This window comes from Magnolia sinica, chromosome 15, assembly GCF_029962835.1.
Source record: "Magnolia sinica isolate HGM2019 chromosome 15, MsV1, whole genome shotgun sequence".
NCBI classification, from domain to species: domain Eukaryota; kingdom Viridiplantae; phylum Streptophyta; class Magnoliopsida; order Magnoliales; family Magnoliaceae; genus Magnolia; species Magnolia sinica.
In genome coordinates, this window is record NC_080587.1 from 66,837,190 (window position 1) to 66,856,930 (window position 19,741).

Genomic DNA, 19,741 nt, shown 5'->3' on the forward strand with positions numbered 1-19,741 from the left:
GAGAATATTTCTATGAAGAAATATATTGAGAATCACTTGTACTTGAAGCTACAATTATTCAATCTGAAGATGACAGATGAGGCTGACATTAAGGCCCACATTAGTAACTTCAATAGGTTGATTTACGAATTGTTGGTGTGGAAGAGACAATGAAAGATGAGGATCGGGCATGTATATTACTTAATTCTCTCCCAGCATTGTGTGAGTCATTCAACGTCTCTTTGTGCACCCATAAAACGACCATTAGTGTTGAAATCATTATTTCAACCCTTCAGTTGAAGGCGATGAGAAAGAAAAATGGTGATGCGGGTGCTTCTATAGATGCACTGGCTACAATAGAGAGAAATTCTGAGCAGGACAGTGAATCTTCACGATCGAGGTCCAAATCCAAGGGCAAGGGCAAGGGCAAAGGCAAGTTGAAGTGAGGGAATTGTGGCATGACTGGGCACATGAAGAAGGATTGCACGAATCCTAAGTTGAGAAAGGAGATTCAGAGAGTTCTTCTAGGGAAGCCAACATTATGGAATTTAGTGAGGAAACAAATGGTAGTGACGTGCTAATCACATCAAAATTCAACTATTTCGATAATGAATGGATTTTTGATATGGGGGCTTCGTACCACATGACCCCTCATTGGAGTTAGTTCACCAATTACAGTGAGTGCATGGTGGCTAGGTGTTTATAGGCAATGAAAATGCCTGTAAAGTAGTAAGCATTGGATCAGGGTGCATCAAGATGTTTGATGGCATGGAGCGTATCTTGACCAAAGTAAGACACATTCCTGATTTGAAGAAGAGTCTGATATCTCTAGGTGCACTTAAAGATCTTAGATTCAAATTCACCAGGTTTGATCGTGTCCTAAAAGTTTTAAAGGTGGCACGCATAGTTATGAAGGCGTAGAGGAATGAAAACCTTTACAAGTTAACTGGGAGTACTTCATCAAGTAGAGCTGCAGCGTCTATAGAGGATTCCACGTCTGCATGTACATGGCATACACGCTTAGCCTACATGAGCGAGCAAGGAATGAAGGTACTTTCTGACCGTTGTTTAATTTCAGTTTTTTAAAAGCATTGATATTAGTATATGCGAGCATTGTATATATGGAAAACAGTCAAGGTTGTCTTTTAAGTCTAGGAAACATGTTTGAAATGAGGTTCTAGATTATGTGCATTTTGATGTATGGGGGTCGTTACCTCTAGTTTTTAGTGAAGGGTTGTCATAGTTTGTTACATTCATTGACAATTACTTTAAAAAATTGTGGGTTTATTTTATAAAAAATAAATTTGATGCTTTCACTAACTTCAAGCAGTGGAAGACGCTGGTTGAAAAACAGTCAGGGTGAAAGGTGAAAATATTGAGAACAGATAATGATGAGGAAATCACTTACGGGGAATTCAATCGATATTGTAAAGATGAAGGGATTGTAAGGAACAACACATTACGTCACACACTAGAGAAAAATGGTGTGGTTGAACGAATGAATCAGACTCTCTTGAAGAGGGCCCGATGTATGATTATTAATGCCAGGTTAGGAAAGAAATTGTGGACAGATGCCATTAACATGGCTTGTTAATTGGTGAATCGGTCCCCTTTTACAACCATTGAATGTAAAATTTTAGAAGAAATGTGGAGCAGTCAGTAGGTAGACTACTCGGGATTGTGTATATTTAGTTACGATGCTTACTCTTATGTATCGTTAGTTGTGAGAGATAAGTTGGATCAAAGGGCTAAAAAGTACAACTTTATCTGTAAGACCCGTAACCTAGCCTGTACCATTCCATAAACTTCTACGGTTCCCTCTAGTCGAGTTTCGGCGACCGGGACGAGTAGATAGCATTGGCGCATGCTCTTGAGTCACATCCTGTAAACCCGAGCCGACTCAAAATGAGACCTATGTCATTTTGACCGTGCCGTCGCCGCGGTTCCGACGATGCGTCTTGTGCGTCAATACGATGCTCAGATTATAAGATCCGGCCCGTGCATTATCTAGGCCGTTGATCGCTTGATTGTGGGACCCACCTATCCCTATTGTTGTACTTCCCTAAAAACATTAATTACTATGATGTCACCCTAGGGTGACATCACCCTACCATACCACCTTACCTTCCCTTTTCCCCATAAGTCAACTCATTAATTCCCATTACCTCACCATCCCTCTCTCCCATCACTCCCTTACATCATTTCTCTCTTTCACTTCTCTCCATTCCAAGCAATCCCTCCATGGAGCAACCCACGTCCATGGCTCCCATGAGAGAGCTAGTGTGGCCCACCTCCCTATCTCCCATCTCCACCATCCAATGATCATCTCCGCCATTGAAATTGTTTCTTTGGGGCTCTATCATGCATTGGCGGAAGAAGGAAGAAGAGATCTCGAGGTGGGTGCTCCTTTCTTTTCCTCTCATTTTTTTGTGATGTGTGGCCCACTTGGATGAATCCCATCTTGAGGTATGTTTTATCCCAACCGTACAAGTCATGTGGACCCTACTTTATAGTGATGGAAACACACAAATATCAAGTTGATTTAAATATGGTGGGCCACGTTCATGTGGGACCCACCTTGGTGACACGTGGACCACCTACACGTAGGACCCACTATGATGATTGTGTTATACCTATGCTGTCCAACGTCCAAGGGACGCTGGACAGAGAGTGGCTAAAGTGGTGTGCGTGCACTGAAATGGTGGTGTACTAATAAGCAAAGGAGAGGAAGAAGAATAGTATTTGGAGGTGGGCTGCTCATGCAGGCCCCACCTTGATGTATGTATAAAATCCACGCCGTCCATTTCACTTCTCATCTCATTTTAGGCGTTGAGCCAAAAGATGAGGCTAATCTGACAATCAAGCGGGCCATACTGTAGGAAATGGAAATTTTTATCGTTGAAAACTCACCCAACGATTCTACATGCTGATTGAAAAATACTCAATATTGGTCTTGTTTGGTCAATATTGAGCCGTGAGATGCAATGGTCAGGATAGATTTTCCTGATGAGGGCCCCACCTAAGAAATTCCCTAGAAAAATTGGATTTAGAGAAAAAAAAACATAAGGCAGCAACGCTGCTGCTGTCAGAAGACTGCATGGGCGGGCGGACGGCTTGGCTGGACCTCACGGCTCCAGCCGTGGGCCCCACGTGATGCATTTTGAACATCGAAACCGTGCATTTGATGGGTCCCCATGGACCAGCCGTCCATCCCAAAAATTAGCTGTATACGGAACTCAGGTGGGCCATACCATCTAAAATCATGTGATAACATGCCTAAAAATATAAAATCATCTGGTGGGGCCTCCTTGAGTTTTGGATGTGATTGAAACTTGGTTTGGACCCCTAACTTTATGGGACAGATATAATGGACGGAGTAGATCTGGTTAATGTGGGTCCCACCTAGGATTAAAAAAAAATATATAAATATATATGCATGCATGTACATTGACGTCCAGACTCTCTGGACGTCCAACGTTAAGTAGGGAGGATCCCATTGGCCCCAATGGTGGACCCTACCATGATGTATGTTCTACATCCACGCCATTCATTTGATAGGTCCCTTTATTTGATACGTTGGTTCTAAAAATCAGTTATAAAACGTTCTCGTATGGCCCACACCATCATCTTTCATGCGGTGGTATGTCAAGCCACATGGAATCAACTGTTGGGGTCCACATGCAGCTTGGATCCACCTGAAACTCTGTTTGGACCCTTAAATTGGTGGGACACACACAATGAATGGGTTGGATTTGTGAACTACATCATGGTGGACCCCAAGATCACATAATCGTACCAAAAGTTTGGTGGACAAATAAATATTACAGTGGCTTAGTCCACGTGACTTTATAAAGAGGTTGTATGGCAAGTAAACATTGCGGTGGGCCCTTGGCCCATGTGACTTTATCAACAGATTGGATGCAAGTAAATGTTGTAGTGGGTCCAATGTCGTGTGACCCTATCAACAGGTTAAAATAATAATAATAATAATAATAATAAATAAATATTGTAGTGGGCCCCAGGTCTATATGACCTTATTAACAGGTTGGATGCAAATAAATATTACAGTGGCCCAGGTTGAATGCAAATAAATATTACAGTGGCCTAGGTTGGATGCAAATAAATATTATAGCGGGCCCTAGGCCCATGTGACCCTATCACCAGATTAGTTTGGATGGAAAATAAACATCATGTTGGCCCCAGTTTGGATGGACAGTATGTTGGGCCCTAGGATGGGTGGAAAATAAACATTTTGGTGGGTCTTACTTAAGACCCATTTATGCATGTGTTGTGTCCACAATTGTGGACCTCCATAGCGGGATATGTGACTTATCTATGCCTTCCATCCCAATGGGACGCACCACGATGCATGTGTTTCATCCAACCGTCCAACCATTTTTGGAAAAATGATTTTAAGGTTTAGGATGAAAATAATACAGATTTATTTATCAAGTGGACCATAGTGCACGGTGAGGATTGAACGGCTATCTTTGAAATCTTGAGACCTTATGATTAGATTAGATGGGAAATAAATGTTATGGCGGGCCTTGAAAATTTTAGTAGTGAAAATCATTATCACCACTTATATTTGAGTGTGGCCCATTTGATATATATGGGGCCCATTGGTGTGGCCCATTTGATGTATGTATGACCATGTTATGAGGCCTACTTTGATGTATGTTGTGGCCCATTTGTCAGGCCCACTTTGATGTATTTTTATCCATGCCATCCAGGGTAGGCACCCCATTATGATATATATCAGGGCTCAAGGGTCGAGGCCCATTAGTGCTGCCTATTTGATACAACCCACTTGATGTGTACGAGGCCCATTAGTGCGGCCCATTGATGCAAGGCCTATTGTGACATGTATTGGGCCCATGACGCGTGACCCATTTGAAGCGTATAAGACCCATGGGTAGGGCCCACATATTATGTATTTGAAGCCCATGAGCAGGGCCCACCTGAGGTTTATATATGGGCTCCATTTATGTTTCCCACTTTTATTTTAGTCCCACGGGTTGCGGGCGATGGGTCGTGGCCCATTGTGATATATACTCGGCCCATACGTCGTGGCCCATTGAGATGTGTTTCCAACCCATTTAGTGAGGCCATTGTGAAATATTCCTACTCTTGTGATGAGGCCCATTGAGATGTATTTCTGGCTCATTGATGCGGCCCACTTGTTGAATTGAGGCCCATTGGTGTGGCGTGCGGCCCAATGTATCGACCCACCGTGATGTGTAGGTCCACGTGCTGTATGTGTAAGGCCCACCTGTGATGACTATTTGAGGCCCACTTGTTGGATATTTGGGCCCATCTTATGTTTGACTCTATGTGGACCACTCCTTGGGAGCAATGTTGGTTAAATGTCCACATTGCTGGGCAGTGATGGTTGGATGTCCACATTGTGACCCTTCCTTAAGCCTTATCAGGCCCATTCTCATCATTCTCTTAGTGGGTTAACCCAAATAAGTGGGCCCCATTTACCATGGACGGATGGCTCCATGCTATTGGATTTGATAAAACCATGGTCGAGGGTGATCTTTATATTATGATTGATCGAGATGTTCATCTATGGACCCGATCTTGTCTATGTGACCGGTCGTCGGTGTTGATTATCGAAGCGCTGATTGTTGGTGCTAATTATCGATGTAGATTATCGATGTTGATTTGTCGAGGTCGATTGTATTGGCTTCGATTGTCGAGGCCGATTCTCGAGTATCGAATTCGATTGCCATGGCCGATTGTCGAGACTGCATGATGTATATGTGACCGTAGTTGAGGGCCATTGTGATATGTATTAAGCCTATGATGCATGGTCCATTTAATGAATTCAAGACCCATGTGTAGGGCCCACATGTCCTGTGTTTGAGGCCTATGGGCAAGGCCCATTGTGATGTATTCATGGCCCATGGGCAAGGCCCATTGTGATATGTATTAGACCCATGAGCAGGGTCCACTTGTTGTGTATATGTGGCCTTTGAGTAAGACTCATTGTGTTGTATATTAGGCCCTTGTGTGAGGCCGTGGGCCCATTATATGTTTGACTCTATGTAGGCCATTCCTTGGGGGCAATGTTGGTTAAGTGTCCACATGGTCGAGGTCGATTATCGATGCTGGTTGTGGATACCAGTTATGAGTATGTGACAGCATAGCATCATGATACATGCCCATACGCATCATCTGCATGTTTGTTATGAGAGGTGGTTGATCATTGCATATGTCATTGAGCATGTTGTTATGAGACTCCCTGGTAGGTGGAGGTTATCTCACATGAGCACACGGTATGTGCAGGACTGATGCATGACTGGATTGTATGACTCATGCATCTCGCATTATGATTACTATACGCCCTAGCGACATCAGGGTCGTAGCCTCCACAGGCATATCGTGGATGGCCAAATAGGACACCGGAAATGTTTGGTTCTAGCATACGGGCGCCATAGATGTCCCTGGGTGAAAATCCCTAAACCTCCGTGGCCAGGAGACGCCCCAACGTCGAGACCGAGTGGATACATGAGCGCCCGAGTGCCAAATACCAGGAGGCCGCGTCTCCCACTGTGTCGTGGTCGGTTGGGAGGGGGTGTGGCCTTACTCGCCCGAGGGTAGGGGCAATACTAGGCTGAGTTTGACTAGCTCGTGAATGGGTCCGCTATCGACGTGCCGGATAGGTATTGGCAGACTATTGGCAAGGCGGATAGTGAGGTTTCTTATGCTCACTTGGACTGTGCGGCTGGGAGAGCGGCAGTGCCATTTGGAGTGTACTAAACCCCGGTGATTATCCCAGAGATGAACCGTACTGATATGTGGATTTAGTGAGCAGGAGTTGCATACTCATTCATGCATTCATTCATTCACTATCTACTCGGGTTGGTGGTATGCAACTAGTTGTTACGTGTGCCTTCGCAATGGCCAGGATTTCGGTTGGGGCGCGCGACTAACCTGAGATCAGGAGTTTACCACATTGAATCTGACTATCCAAATTTAGGTATGGGACTGGTTTGGATAGAAGTCCCTTGTGATAGACCCCATAGCCTGTGATACTACGCACTACCATCCCGACTTCACACTCCAGCATGGTCATTCCATTCGCACCGCATATTGCATTACATCCGCGACATACGACATCTTGGGTTACTGTGCTTCTGCATTTATATGGTCTAGATATGGATGACGTATTTGTGAACAAATAAGGAATTATATACCCCATTGCATTCTCGGCATTTGATATTTGGCTCTTTATGACTCCTCGTTTGCGTAGCTGTTATACATTGCGTATTCTGATATTGATTGGCTCATGGACTTGCTCGTATTTCCGCTTACTCTGTTATCGTATGATTTATGATCTTGTGAGTATTTCTGTTTACTCTGATAATTCCTGCTCTTGTCAGTATTTCTGCTTACTCAGATAATTCATGATCTTGCTAGTATCTTTGCTTATTCCGATATTGTACGATTTATGGATTACCAGTACTTCCAGTTTTTATGATAATGACATGGTATTGAATACTTGGCACTTACCTTGTGCACACACTTACACCACCTCCTAAGCTTTCTATAAGCTTATGCACGATAGATGCGTGCAGGTGTTATTAGGTTGCAGCAACGTTGAGCTTGGAGCGTGCAGTTGTCTTTTGGAGCTTCGATTTCGATTTATGTATTTTCCTTTCGGCATTGTACTCAAATGATTATATTAGTGGATATGTGATGATGATGTTGCCTTTGTCAATTGGGTAATCTTGTGGTTATGCTTATTATGAGTTAAATGTATATACAAAAAAAAAATCCTCCTTGTAGGATCCCAGGATCGGAATCTGGCATATGGACGCTAGGACTCGAGAATGGGGTACTACGGAGGTCATTGGCACCGGATTCGGTGATCGGATTCCTGCGAATCCGATTTCTGGGTTTGGGGCGTGACGGTTGGTATCAGAGCATAACTTGGGAATACCTGAAAATAACATCACATATCTGCTGATAGCTACCCTACACTTTATGATTGTTGAGAACTTAGAATGGTTAGATCCCCAAGTTCAGATAACCTAGAAATTTTTCTAATATAGCGCCCTACCGTTGGGATTGTGAGGCTGCATAGTATTCAAGTCTCGATCGTCTCTGATCCGTCCGAAGATCAGTAGGGTCACCATAGTGTTGATGATGCACCTTGGGGGCGAGGTTGCGATTAGAGAACGTTATCTTCATCCTTTTGTAGATTGATTGAGCCTTAACATATATACTTGATGATGTTTCATCTTCCCTTGTCTGTTCTGTAAATTTCGAGGACGAAATTTTTATTTGGTGGGGAGAGCTGTAAGACCCGTAACCTAGCCTGTACCATTCCATAAACTTCTACGGTTCCCTCTAGTCGAGTTTCGGCGACCCGGGACGAGTAGATAGCATTGGCGCATGCTCTTGAGTCACATCCTGTAAACCCGAGCCGACTCAAAATGAGACCTATGTCATTTTGACCGTGTCGTCGCCGCGGTTCCGACGATGCGTCTTGTGCGTCAATACGATGCTCAGATTATAAGATCCGGCCCGTGCATTATCTAGGCCGTTGATCGCTTGATTGTGGGACCCACCTATCCCTATTGTTGTACTTCCCTAAAAACATTAATTACTATGATGTCACCCTAGGGGTGACATCACCCTACCATACCACCTTACCTTCCCTTTTCCCCATAAGTCAACTCATTAATTCCCATTACCTCACCATCCCTCTCTCCCATCACTCCCTTACATCATTTCTCTCTTTCACTTCTCTCCATTCCAAGCAATCCCTCCATGGAGCAACCCACGTCCATGGCTCCCATGAGAGAGCTAGTGTGGCCCACCTCCCTATCTCCCATCTCCACCATCCAATGATCATCTCCGCCATTGAAATTGTTTCTTTGGGGCTCTATCATGCATTGGCGGAAGAAGGAAGAAGAGATCTCGAGGTGGGTGCTCCTTTCTTTTCCTCTCATTTTTTTGTGATGTGTGGCCCACTTGGATGAATCCCATCTTGAGGTATGTTTTATCCCAACCGTACAAGTCATGTGGACCCTACTTTATAGTGATGGAAACACACAAATATCAAGTTGATTTAAATATGGTGGGCCACGTTCATGTGGGACCCACCTTGGTGACACGTGGACCACCTACACGTAGGACCCACTATGATGATTGTGTTATACCTATGCTGTCCAACGTCCAAGGGACGCTGGACAGAGAGTGGCTAAAGTGGTGTGCGTGCACTGAAATGGTGGTGTACTAATAAGCAAAGGAGAGGAAGAAGAATAGTATTTGGAGGTGGGCTGCTCATGCAGGCCCCACCTTGATGTATGTATAAAATCCACGCCGCCCATTTCACTTCTCATCTCATTTTAGGCGTTGAGCCAAAAGATGAGGCTAATCTGACAATCAAGCGGGCCATACTGTAGGAAATGGAAATTTTTACCGTTGAAAACTCACCCAACGATTCTACATGCTGAAAAATACTCAATATTGGTCTTGTTTGGTCAATATTGAGCCGTGAGATGCAATGGTCAGGATAGATTTTCCTGATGAGGGCCCCACCTAAGAAATTCCCTAGAAAAATTGGATTTAGAGAAAAAAAAAAAAACACAGAATCATAAGGCAGCAACGCTGCTGCTGTCAGAAGACTGCATGGGCGGGCGGACGGCTTGGCTGGACCTCACGGCTCCAGCCGTGGGCCCCACGTGATGCATTTTGAACATCGAAACCGTGCATTTGATGGGTCCCCATGGACCAGCCGTCCATCCCAAAAATTAGCTGTATACGGAACTCAGGTGGGCCATACCATCTAAAATCATGTGATAACATGCCTAAAAATATAAAATCATCTGGTGGGGCCTCCTTGAGTTTTGGATGTGATTGAAACTTGGTTTGGACCCCTAACTTTATGGGACAGATATAATGGACGGAGTAGATCTGGTTAATGTGGGTCCCACCTAGGATTAAAAAAAATATATAAATATATATGCATGCATGTACATTGACGTCCAGACTCTCTGGACGTCCAACGTTAAGTAGGGAGGATCCCATTGGCCCCAATGGTGGACCCTACCATGATGTATGTTCTACATCCACGCCATTCATTTGATAGGTCCCTTTATTTGATACGTTGGTTCTAAAAATCAGTTATAAAACGTTCTCGTATGGCCCACACCATCATCTTTCATGCGGTGGTATGTCAAGCCACATGGAATCAACTGTTGGGGTCCACATGCAGCTTGGATCCACCTGAAACTCTGTTTGGACCCTTAAATTGGTGGGACACACACAATGAATGGGTTGGATTTGTGAACTACATCATGGTAGACCCCAAGATCACATAATCGTACCAAAAGTTTGGTGGACAAATAAATATTACAGTGGCTTAGTCCACGTGACTTTATAAAGAGGTTGTATGGCAAGTAAACATTGCGGTGGGCCCTTGGCCCATGTGACTTTATCAACAGATTGGATGCAAGTAAATGTTGTAATGGGTCCAATGTCGTGTGACCCTAATAATAATAATAATAATAATAAATAAATATTGTAGTGGGCCCCAGGTCTATATGACCTTATTAACAGGTTGGATGCAAATAAATATTACAGTGGCCCAGGTTGAATGCAAATAAATATTACAGTGGCCTAGGTTGGATGCAAATAAATATTATAGCGGGCCCTAGGCCCATGTGACCCTATCACCAGATTAGTTTGGATGGAAAATAAACATCATGTTGGCCCCAGTTTGGATGGACAGTATGTTGGGCCCTAGGATGGGTGGAAAATAAACATTTTGGTGGGTCTTACTTAAGACCCATTTATGCATGTGTTGTGTCCACAATTGTGGACCTCCATAGCGGGATATGTGACTTATCTATGCCTTCCATCCCAATGGGACGCACCACGATGCATGTGTTTCATCCAACCGTCCAACCATTTTTGGAAAAATGATTTTAAGGTTTAGGATGAAAATAATACAGATTTATTTATCAAGTGGACCATAGTGCACGGTGAGGATTGAACGGCTATCTTTGAAATCTTGAGACCTTATGATTAGATTAGATGGGAAATAAATGTTATGGCGGGCCTTGAAAATTTTAGTAGTGAAAATCATTATCACCACTTATATTTGAGTGTGGCCCATTTGATATATATGGGGCCCATTGGTGTGGCCCATTTGATGTATGTATGACCATGTTATGAGGCCTACTTTGATGTATGTTGTGGCCCATTTGTCAGGCCCACTTTGATGTATTTTTATCCATGCCATCCAGGGTAGGCACCCCATTATGATATATATCAGGGCTCAAGGGTCGAGGCCCATTAGTGCTGCCTATTTGATACAACCCACTTGATGTGTACGAGGCCCATTAGTGCGGCCCATTGATGCAAGGCCTATTGTGACATGTATTGGGCCCATGACGCGTGACCCATTTGAAGCGTATAAGACCCATGGGTAGGGCCCACATATTATGTATTTGAAGCCCATGAGCAGGGCCCACCTGAGGTTTATATATGGGCCCCATTAATGTGTCCCACTTGTATTTGAGGCCCACGGGTTGCGGCCCATGGGTCGTGGCCCATTGTGATATATACTCGGCCCATACGTCGTGGCCCATTGAGATGTGTTTCCGACCCATTTAGTGAGGCCATTGTGAAATATTCCTACTCTTGTGATGAGGCCCATTGAGATGTATTTCTGGCTCATTGATGCGGCCCACTTGTTGAATTGAGGCCCATTGGTGTGGCGTGCGGCCCAATGTATCGACCCACCGTGATGTGTAGGTCCACGTGCTGTATGTGTAAGGCCCACCTGTGATGACTATTTGAGGCCCACTTGTTGGATATTTGGGCCCATCTTATGTTTGACTCTATGTGGACCACTCCTTGGGAGCAATGTTGGTTAAATGTCCACATTGCTGGGCAGTGATGGTTGGATGTCCACATTGTGACCCTTCCTTAGGCCTTATCAGGCCCATTCTCATCATTCTCTTAGTGGGTTAACCCAAATAAGTGGGCCCCATTTACCATGGACGGATGGCTCCATGCTACCATTTGATAAAACCATGGTCGAGGGTGATCTTTATATTATGATTGATCGAGATGTTCATCTATGGACCCGATCTTGTCTATGTGACCGGTCGTCGGTGTTGATTATCGAAGCCGATTGTTGGTGCTAATTATCGATGTAGATTATCGATGTTGATTTGTCGAGGTCGATTGTATTGGCGAATGGCCCATTGTCGAGGCCGATTCTCGAGTATCGAATTCGAGGGCCCTGGCCGCTTGTCGAGCCCGTCATGATGTATAGGTGACCCGTAGTTGAGGGCCATTGTGATATGTATTAAGCCTATGATGCATGGTCCATTTAATGAATTCAAGACCCATGTGTAGGGCCCACATGTCCTGTGTTTGAGGCCTATGGGCAAGGCCCATTGTGATGTATTCATGGCCCATGGGCAAGGCCCATTGTGATATGTATTAGACCCATGAGCGGGGTCCACTGTTGTGTATATGTGGCCTTTGAGTAAGACTCATTGTGTTGTATATTAGGCCCTTGTGTGAGGCCGTGGGCCCATTATATGTTTGACTCTATGTAGGCCATTCCTTGGGGGCAATGTTGGTTAAGTGTCCACATGGTCGAGGTCGATTATCGATGCTGGTTGTGGATACCGATTATGAGTATGTGACACATAGCATCATGATACATGCCCATACGCATCATCTGCATGTTTGTTATGAGAGGTGGTTGATCATTGCATATGTCATTGAGCATGTTGTTATGAGACTCCTGGTAGGTGGAGGTTATCTCACATGAGCACACGGTATGTGCAGGATGAGTGGATTGTATGACTCATGCATCTTACATTGTGTGCCCTAGCGACATCAGGGCCGTAGCCTCTATAGGCATATTGTGGATGGCCAGATGGGACATCGAAAATATTTAGTTCTAGCATACGGGCGCCATAGATGTCCCTGGGTGAAAATTCTTAAACCTTCGAGGCCAGGAGACGCCCCAACGTCGAGACCGAGTGGATACATAGGCGCCCGAGTGCCGAATACCAGGAGGCGGCGTCTCCCACTGTGTCGTGGTCGGTTGGGAGGGGGTGTGGCCTTATTCGCCCAAGGGTAGGGGGCATTACTAGGCTGAGTTTGACCAGCTCGTGAATGGGTCCGCTATCGACGTGCTGGATAGGTATTGACAGACTATTAGCCAGGCGGATAGTGAGGTTTCTTATGCTCACTTGGACTGTGTGGCTGGGAGAGCGGCAGTGCCATTTGGAGTGTACTAAACCCCGGTGATTATCCAGAATGAGAATTCTACTGATATGTGGATTTAGTGAGCAGGAGTTGCATACTCATTCATGCATTCATTCATTCACTATCTACTCGGGTTGGTGGTATGCAACTAGTTGTTACGTGTGCCTTCGCAATGGCCGGGATTTCGGTTGGGGCGCGCGACTAACCCGAGATCGGGAGTTTACCACATTGAATCGACTATCCAAATTTAGGTATGGGACCTGGTTTGGATAGAAGTCCCTTGTGATAGACCCCATAGCCGTGATACTACGCACTACCATCCCGACTTCACACTCCAAAGCATGGTCATTCCATTCGCACCGCATATTACATTACATCCGCGACATACGACATCTTGGGTTCCTGTTTCGCATTTATATGGTCTAGATATGGATGACGTATTTGTGAACAAATAAGGAATTATATACCCCATTGCATTCTCGGCATTTGATATTTGGCTCTTTATGACTCCTCGTTTGCGTAGCTATTACGTATTCTGATATTGATTGGCTCATGGACTTGTTCGTATTTCCGCTTACTCTGTTATCGTATGATTTATGATCCTGTGAGTATTTCTGTTTACTCTGATAATTCCTGCTCTTGTCAGTATTTCTGCTTACTCAGATAATTCATGATCTTGCTAGTATCTTTGCTTATTCCGATATTGTACGATTTATGGATTACCAGTACTTCCAGTTTTTATGATAATGACATTGTATTGAATACTTGGCACTTACCTTGTGCACACACTTACACCACCTCCTAAGCTTTCTATAAGCTTATGCACGATAGATGCGTGCAGGTGTTATTAGGTTGCAGCAGCGTTGAGCTTGGAGCGTGCAGTTGTATTTTGGAGCTTTGATTTCGATATATGTATTTTCCCTTTCAGCATTGTACTCAAATGATTATATTAGTGGATATGTGATGATGATGTTGCCTTTGTCAATTGGGTAATCTTGTGGTTATGCTTATTATGAGTTAAATGTATATACAAAAAAAAAATCCTCCTTGTAGTATCCCAGGCTCGGAATCTGGCATATGGAGCTTACTCTTATGTATCGTTAGTTGTGAGAGATAAGTTGGATTAAAGGGCTAAAAAGTACAACTTTATCAACTACGAAAATAGTGTAAAGGGGTATAGGCCGGACCACAAAAAATTATCCTTAGTCATGATGCCAAATTCAACTAAGGATCCTTGTTCCGTAAGGATAAGTACAAGAAAGTTGAAAAGTTGGTTGTGGACATTTATTTAGTTAACGATGAGACACAGGTTGATACCGAGACACAAACATAGGTACAAGAGCAGGTGGAGAACCACTCGTGAGAAAGAATCTATCGTGGGATCTCAGGTTACTGGTGAGATACATGAATGACTTAAATGTCGCATTTACCCTCATTACGGATGAGGGAGATCCATCTAGTATTTATGAGGCTTTTGATGACTCAGATGCCAAAAAGTGAAAAGTAGCGATGCATGATGAGATGAACTCTCTGTACAAGAATGTGACAAGGGAGTTGGTGGAGCTCCCCGTCAGCCTAAAAACTATCAGGTGCAAGTGGATCTTCAAGAAGAAACATGATAGGTACAAATTAAGGTTGGTAGTGAAGGGATATGCTCAGAGAGAAGGTGTGGACTTCATTGAGATATTGCACCGATAGTGAAGCAAGTATTTATTAGGTTTGTATTAGCGCTGGTTGTCCAATATAATCTTGAGCTAGAACAGATGGATGTGGAGACTACCTTCCTGCACAGGGAATTTGAAGAGTAGATTTACATGAAGCAACTAAAAAGTTTTGAAATACAAGATGCAAACAGTTTTTATAGTGACTTCAACGAGTTGGATCACTCTAGTGTAGTTCTTTGATTGTGCCACGTGGCAGAAAAGGGATACCATAGGGTGGGGAAACGGATTGCGTACCGAGTAAACCCTGTGGGGCCCATTGTCATTCATGCATTTTATCCAATACATCCATCCATTTTATTTGATAATTATAGGGCTTTAAACAAAAAATGAAGCATATCCAAAGCTCGAGTGGGCCACACCGCCGGAAACAATGTGAATTGAACGTCTACCGTTGAAAAGTTCTTGGGGGCCACAGAAGTTTTAGATCAAGTTGATATCTTTGTTTTCCCTTCATCCATGTATGTGTGTTCTTATGAACAGGTTAGATGACAAATAAACATCACTGTAGGGCCTTAGAAAGGTTTCAACGGTGGAAATCAATACTTCCACTATTTCCTGTGGTATGGTATATTTAAACTTTGTATATGTTTTAATTTTGGGCTCAACCCCTAAAATGATCGGGAAAAACGGATGGACGGCGTGGATAAACCACATGTATTCACGGTGGGCCCAACCGAGTTTACTCAGTACGATAAGAGCGTGAAATCCGATTTCATTGGGTGTGGAAAGGTGAGAGACTTGAAGTCTTCGAGTTGTTTGATGCAATGCGGAAGCGTGGAACGATCGCAAAGATTTCAGTAATATGTTAGTCACCATTGTTTGAGCTGTGTGGGGCCCACCTTTGATGCCTAGGTGGAATCAAAACCGTGGATCTGGTTTTCCTCCCTATGTTTACTGTAAAAACCAAGAATCATGTTGACCCAAAACTCAAGTTGGACGTGCCACAAGGAGTGAGTGATGTACAATCAGGCTTGAAACTTGTATATTCTGGTGGTGCATGCGGCTCACCTTAGTTTTGGAATGGCTGGAGTGTTAGTGTGTCCATTCATCCAGATGGGGCGCACTTGATGACTGGGTTTGATGAAATACACACAGCATGGTGGACCTCGTATTCCGTGTGAAAGATTTTATGGTTGCAGGCGCCCTCCTTAATAATGCAGCGGATACATGGATAAAAGAAGAGATTATTTATTTATTTTTTCAAGATTTTTCTTTTAATCCATGACCAGCAATAGTAAAAAGAGGATGGATCTTAAAAAATCCATGAGAATATGCCTTTAACGGTGGTAGTTCACGTGGTCCACCTAAGATTTGGATCTGACTCAATTTTTGGCTCATGCCATAAGATGATCTGAAAAAAAAGGATGGATGGCGTAGATAAAGCACATACACCATGGTGAGGCTCACCGAGCACTTTATGCAATCCTCTTAATGGCCGCATTGCGTCAACTATCCTTGTTTAGGTGACACCCCGTCCTCACCGAAGATGTTGCCGCCCTAAGCGTGGGGCTCACCTTTATTTATGTAAGATAAATCAGGCCGTCGATCTATTTTATTGGCTCATTTTATGGCAAAAATGAAGCAATCTAAATCTAAGGTGGACCACACCACTGGAAATAGTGCTTATTGGATGACCACCGTTGAAAGTTTGCAATGGCTCACCATAATGCACACCGTAATGTTTATTAGCCATCCATGATAAGGCGACGGACCTGGATGAAGGGAAAAAACAAATATCAGCTTGGGTCTATCTCATAAGATGTTTTTAATGGGGCATTCAATTGCCACTTTTTCTTGCGGTGTAGTCCACCTGGGATTTGGGTCTATCTAATTTTTGGTCTCATGCCCAACAATGAGCTAGAGAATCAGATGAATGGTGGGTATTAAATACATATGTTGATGCAAAAATCTGATCCATCCTCTTTAGACCTTTGAGTACTTGTACAGGAAGAAGACAAAGGAGACCCTGACTAGAGTAGGGGACCCTCCGATGCCAAAGTCAGGCTATGAATCTGGGTCTTGTAGTATTGAAGGGTTTTGGGTGAGAGATTCTGCATACCTTTCACCATTAGATATGCTCCTATTTATAGTTGAAAGAAGGTGGTGGCATAAATGAGATCTCCCTATTTAGTAGGGATATACTGTAGAGGGATTCGAATCCTGAATGCCTAGAGGAATCTCCTGAGATCCTTGGCGAAGATCTCGAGATCCCGATCCTATCGCAGATATCCCCCGGGATCTTTGGAGAAGATCTCGGGCGGATCTTTCTTAGATAAGATCTTATTATTCGGAATCAACGGAAATGTACAGTACGAGGCATGCCGACCTAACCTGGGTGTAGTCCGCCGACTTTACCTTGGTGTAGTAGTGCCAACCTTTCCTAAGGGTAGTTTGCTGACCTGACCTGGGTGTAGTCTGCCGACCTGACCTAGGGGTAGTCTATCGACCTTTCCCGGGTGTAGGTACTTGAAGGTCTAAAGAGGGTGGACCCGATTTTTGCATCAACAACATACATCATGGCGGGGCTAAGAGAACACGAACCAATAGCGAGTAGTGGGGTTAGTAGGGAATTACATTTTTTTTTCTCTTTCTTGTACAGTATCAATGGGCCGCACTCGTGCCTTAAAATCAGAATTTGAATAGGCCTAGCCCGAAACAGTTCAAAATTTGGGCCAAAACCTCCCCAGGCCTGGCCCGTTTACCGCCCTACTTTCCTACATGTTTCTCTCAACGGACTAGTAGTCCATTTGTTTTAGCCACATGTTGATGGTCTTTGGGCCCCACCATAATTATGTGTTTAAATGATGCATATTCAAATCTCAGGTGGACCACACTGTAGCGTTAAAAACTTCTTATGGGCTACAAATGTTTTGGATCAAACTAATTTTGTTTTTCCAATTCATCCAGGTCAGTGTGTCCTTATCAACAAGTTGGATGGAAAAAACATTATGATGGGCATTGCGGTGGGCCCTAGGAAGTTTTTAACGGTAGGTGTTCAGTCAACACCATTTCTAATGTTATGGTCCACTTGAGATTTGAATCTACTTTATTTTTGGGCTCATGTCCTAAAATAAGCCGGAAAAATGGATAGACGGTGGGGATATACAATACACACACCAAGGCAGGCTTTACTGTCACGGCCACACCTAAACCGTAACGTGTGGCAGCATAGCCCTTTTAACCTAGGCAAATTGCATACGGTACTATGTGGGCCCACCACGATGTATGTGTTTTATCTACACTATCCATCCATTTTTCTAGATCATCTTATGGCCTAAGCTAAAAAAATGAAGCAGATCTAAATCTCAGGTGGACCACACCATAAGAAACAATTGTGATTGAACACCCACCGTTAAAAACTTCTTAGAGGCACAAAAGTTTTGGATGAAGTTTATATCTGCGTTTTCCCTTCATTCAAGTTTGTGTGACCTAATCAACATGTTAGATGGAAAATAAACATTGTGGTGGATATTAAGGTGGGCCTTAGAAAGTTCTTAATGGCGGGCGTTCAATCACCCCTGTTTCCTATAGTGCAATCCACCTGAGATTTGGATTTGGCTTTTTTTTTTTTCCCGGCTAATGCCCTAAAATAATATGAAAATTGGATGGACGGCATGAATAAAACACTACATCATGGTGGGGCCTGTCGAGCACAACAAGTAACTAGGTGCTCATGCAATCAAGAATTTTGTTGGAAAACTAATGAAATATACTTTTTTACAATAACTTGATTAATGAGGTAGCTTAATGAAAAATTAATTAAAAAAGTACTAGGATGTGAATACCGTATTAATAGAGTACTATTTTGTAAAAAATTCAAACTAATATTATCGATAAAAAAATCATAAAACAAAGACTCTGGACCACAACCAAACTACTAAATTCCTAAAATTAAAAATTTAGAATTTATTAAAAATAATAAATTATAACTTAAAATTAAAATTAACCCTTAACAAATGTCTGGAAAACCATTTAAGATCAACTGCACTCAGCATTGGGCATTTTGTAGAGTTCATCAATAGCTTTTTTTCAACTTACGAAATAGTTAATAAATCACGAAGTAATAGCTAATAGAAGCTATAGTGTATGCTAAACCCTTGAGTTAAACTTTCTAACCCAATTTCCTTCATCTCAGCGGTGCATGAGATTTTCCTTGATCTTGTTATGCATCACCAAAAGTCCCTCCTCATTTCCTTTGGTGTGGCCCACTTGTATTATAGACTAAGCTGGATTTTGGAATCTAAGCCTAATGGGCTTATCTAATGGATAAGTTGGATGTCACTCACACATCACGGTGGGCTCCACATGCTTGAAAGCTAGGAGCGATAGTACGTCATTCCCCCCTGGAAACACTGCTTTAACGCTGTACTGTGCTCTTTGATGGAAGTTGGGCCCACCACGTCTTTCCACTTTCTAGTAAACAAATCAAGTTGGCCCAAACCACGTGGGTGGATTGATCTTCTCTGGAAGGTAATGACGTTCACCTACAACGTGGTGCATGTATCGTCAGCTTGTTACCCACCATAGAATTGAATTTTCTCGTTGACTGAGGGTCGTCGAAGACTTCAACGAAAAAAGGGCTTTTAATGCGCATGGCATGCACCGTGAGATTGGTCCCACTCGCAGACCCGTAAATCTCACCAAGGGTGGGTAGCGGACCTGTCGTCGAAGACTTAAACAAGAAAGGGCTTTTAATGCGCATGGCATGCAACGTGAATTTGGTCCCACTCACGGTCCCATAAATCTCATTTAAGGGTGGGTAGCTGACCTGACGTGATGATGTA

At 43.5% G+C, this 19,741-nt stretch overlaps 1 protein-coding gene across 1 annotated transcript in view; it reads left to right on the forward strand.

Moving 5' to 3' along the window:
- The first annotated feature begins 284 nt into the window (after positions 1-284).
- Positions 285-19,741, forward strand: part of LOC131226969 (uncharacterized) — a 29,930-nt gene continuing 10,473 nt past the window's right edge. The window contains exon 1 of the mRNA XM_058222659.1: positions 285-411. Coding sequence (XP_058078642.1) covers positions 285-411 — 127 coding nt within the window. The remainder of the gene's footprint in view (positions 412-19,741) is intronic.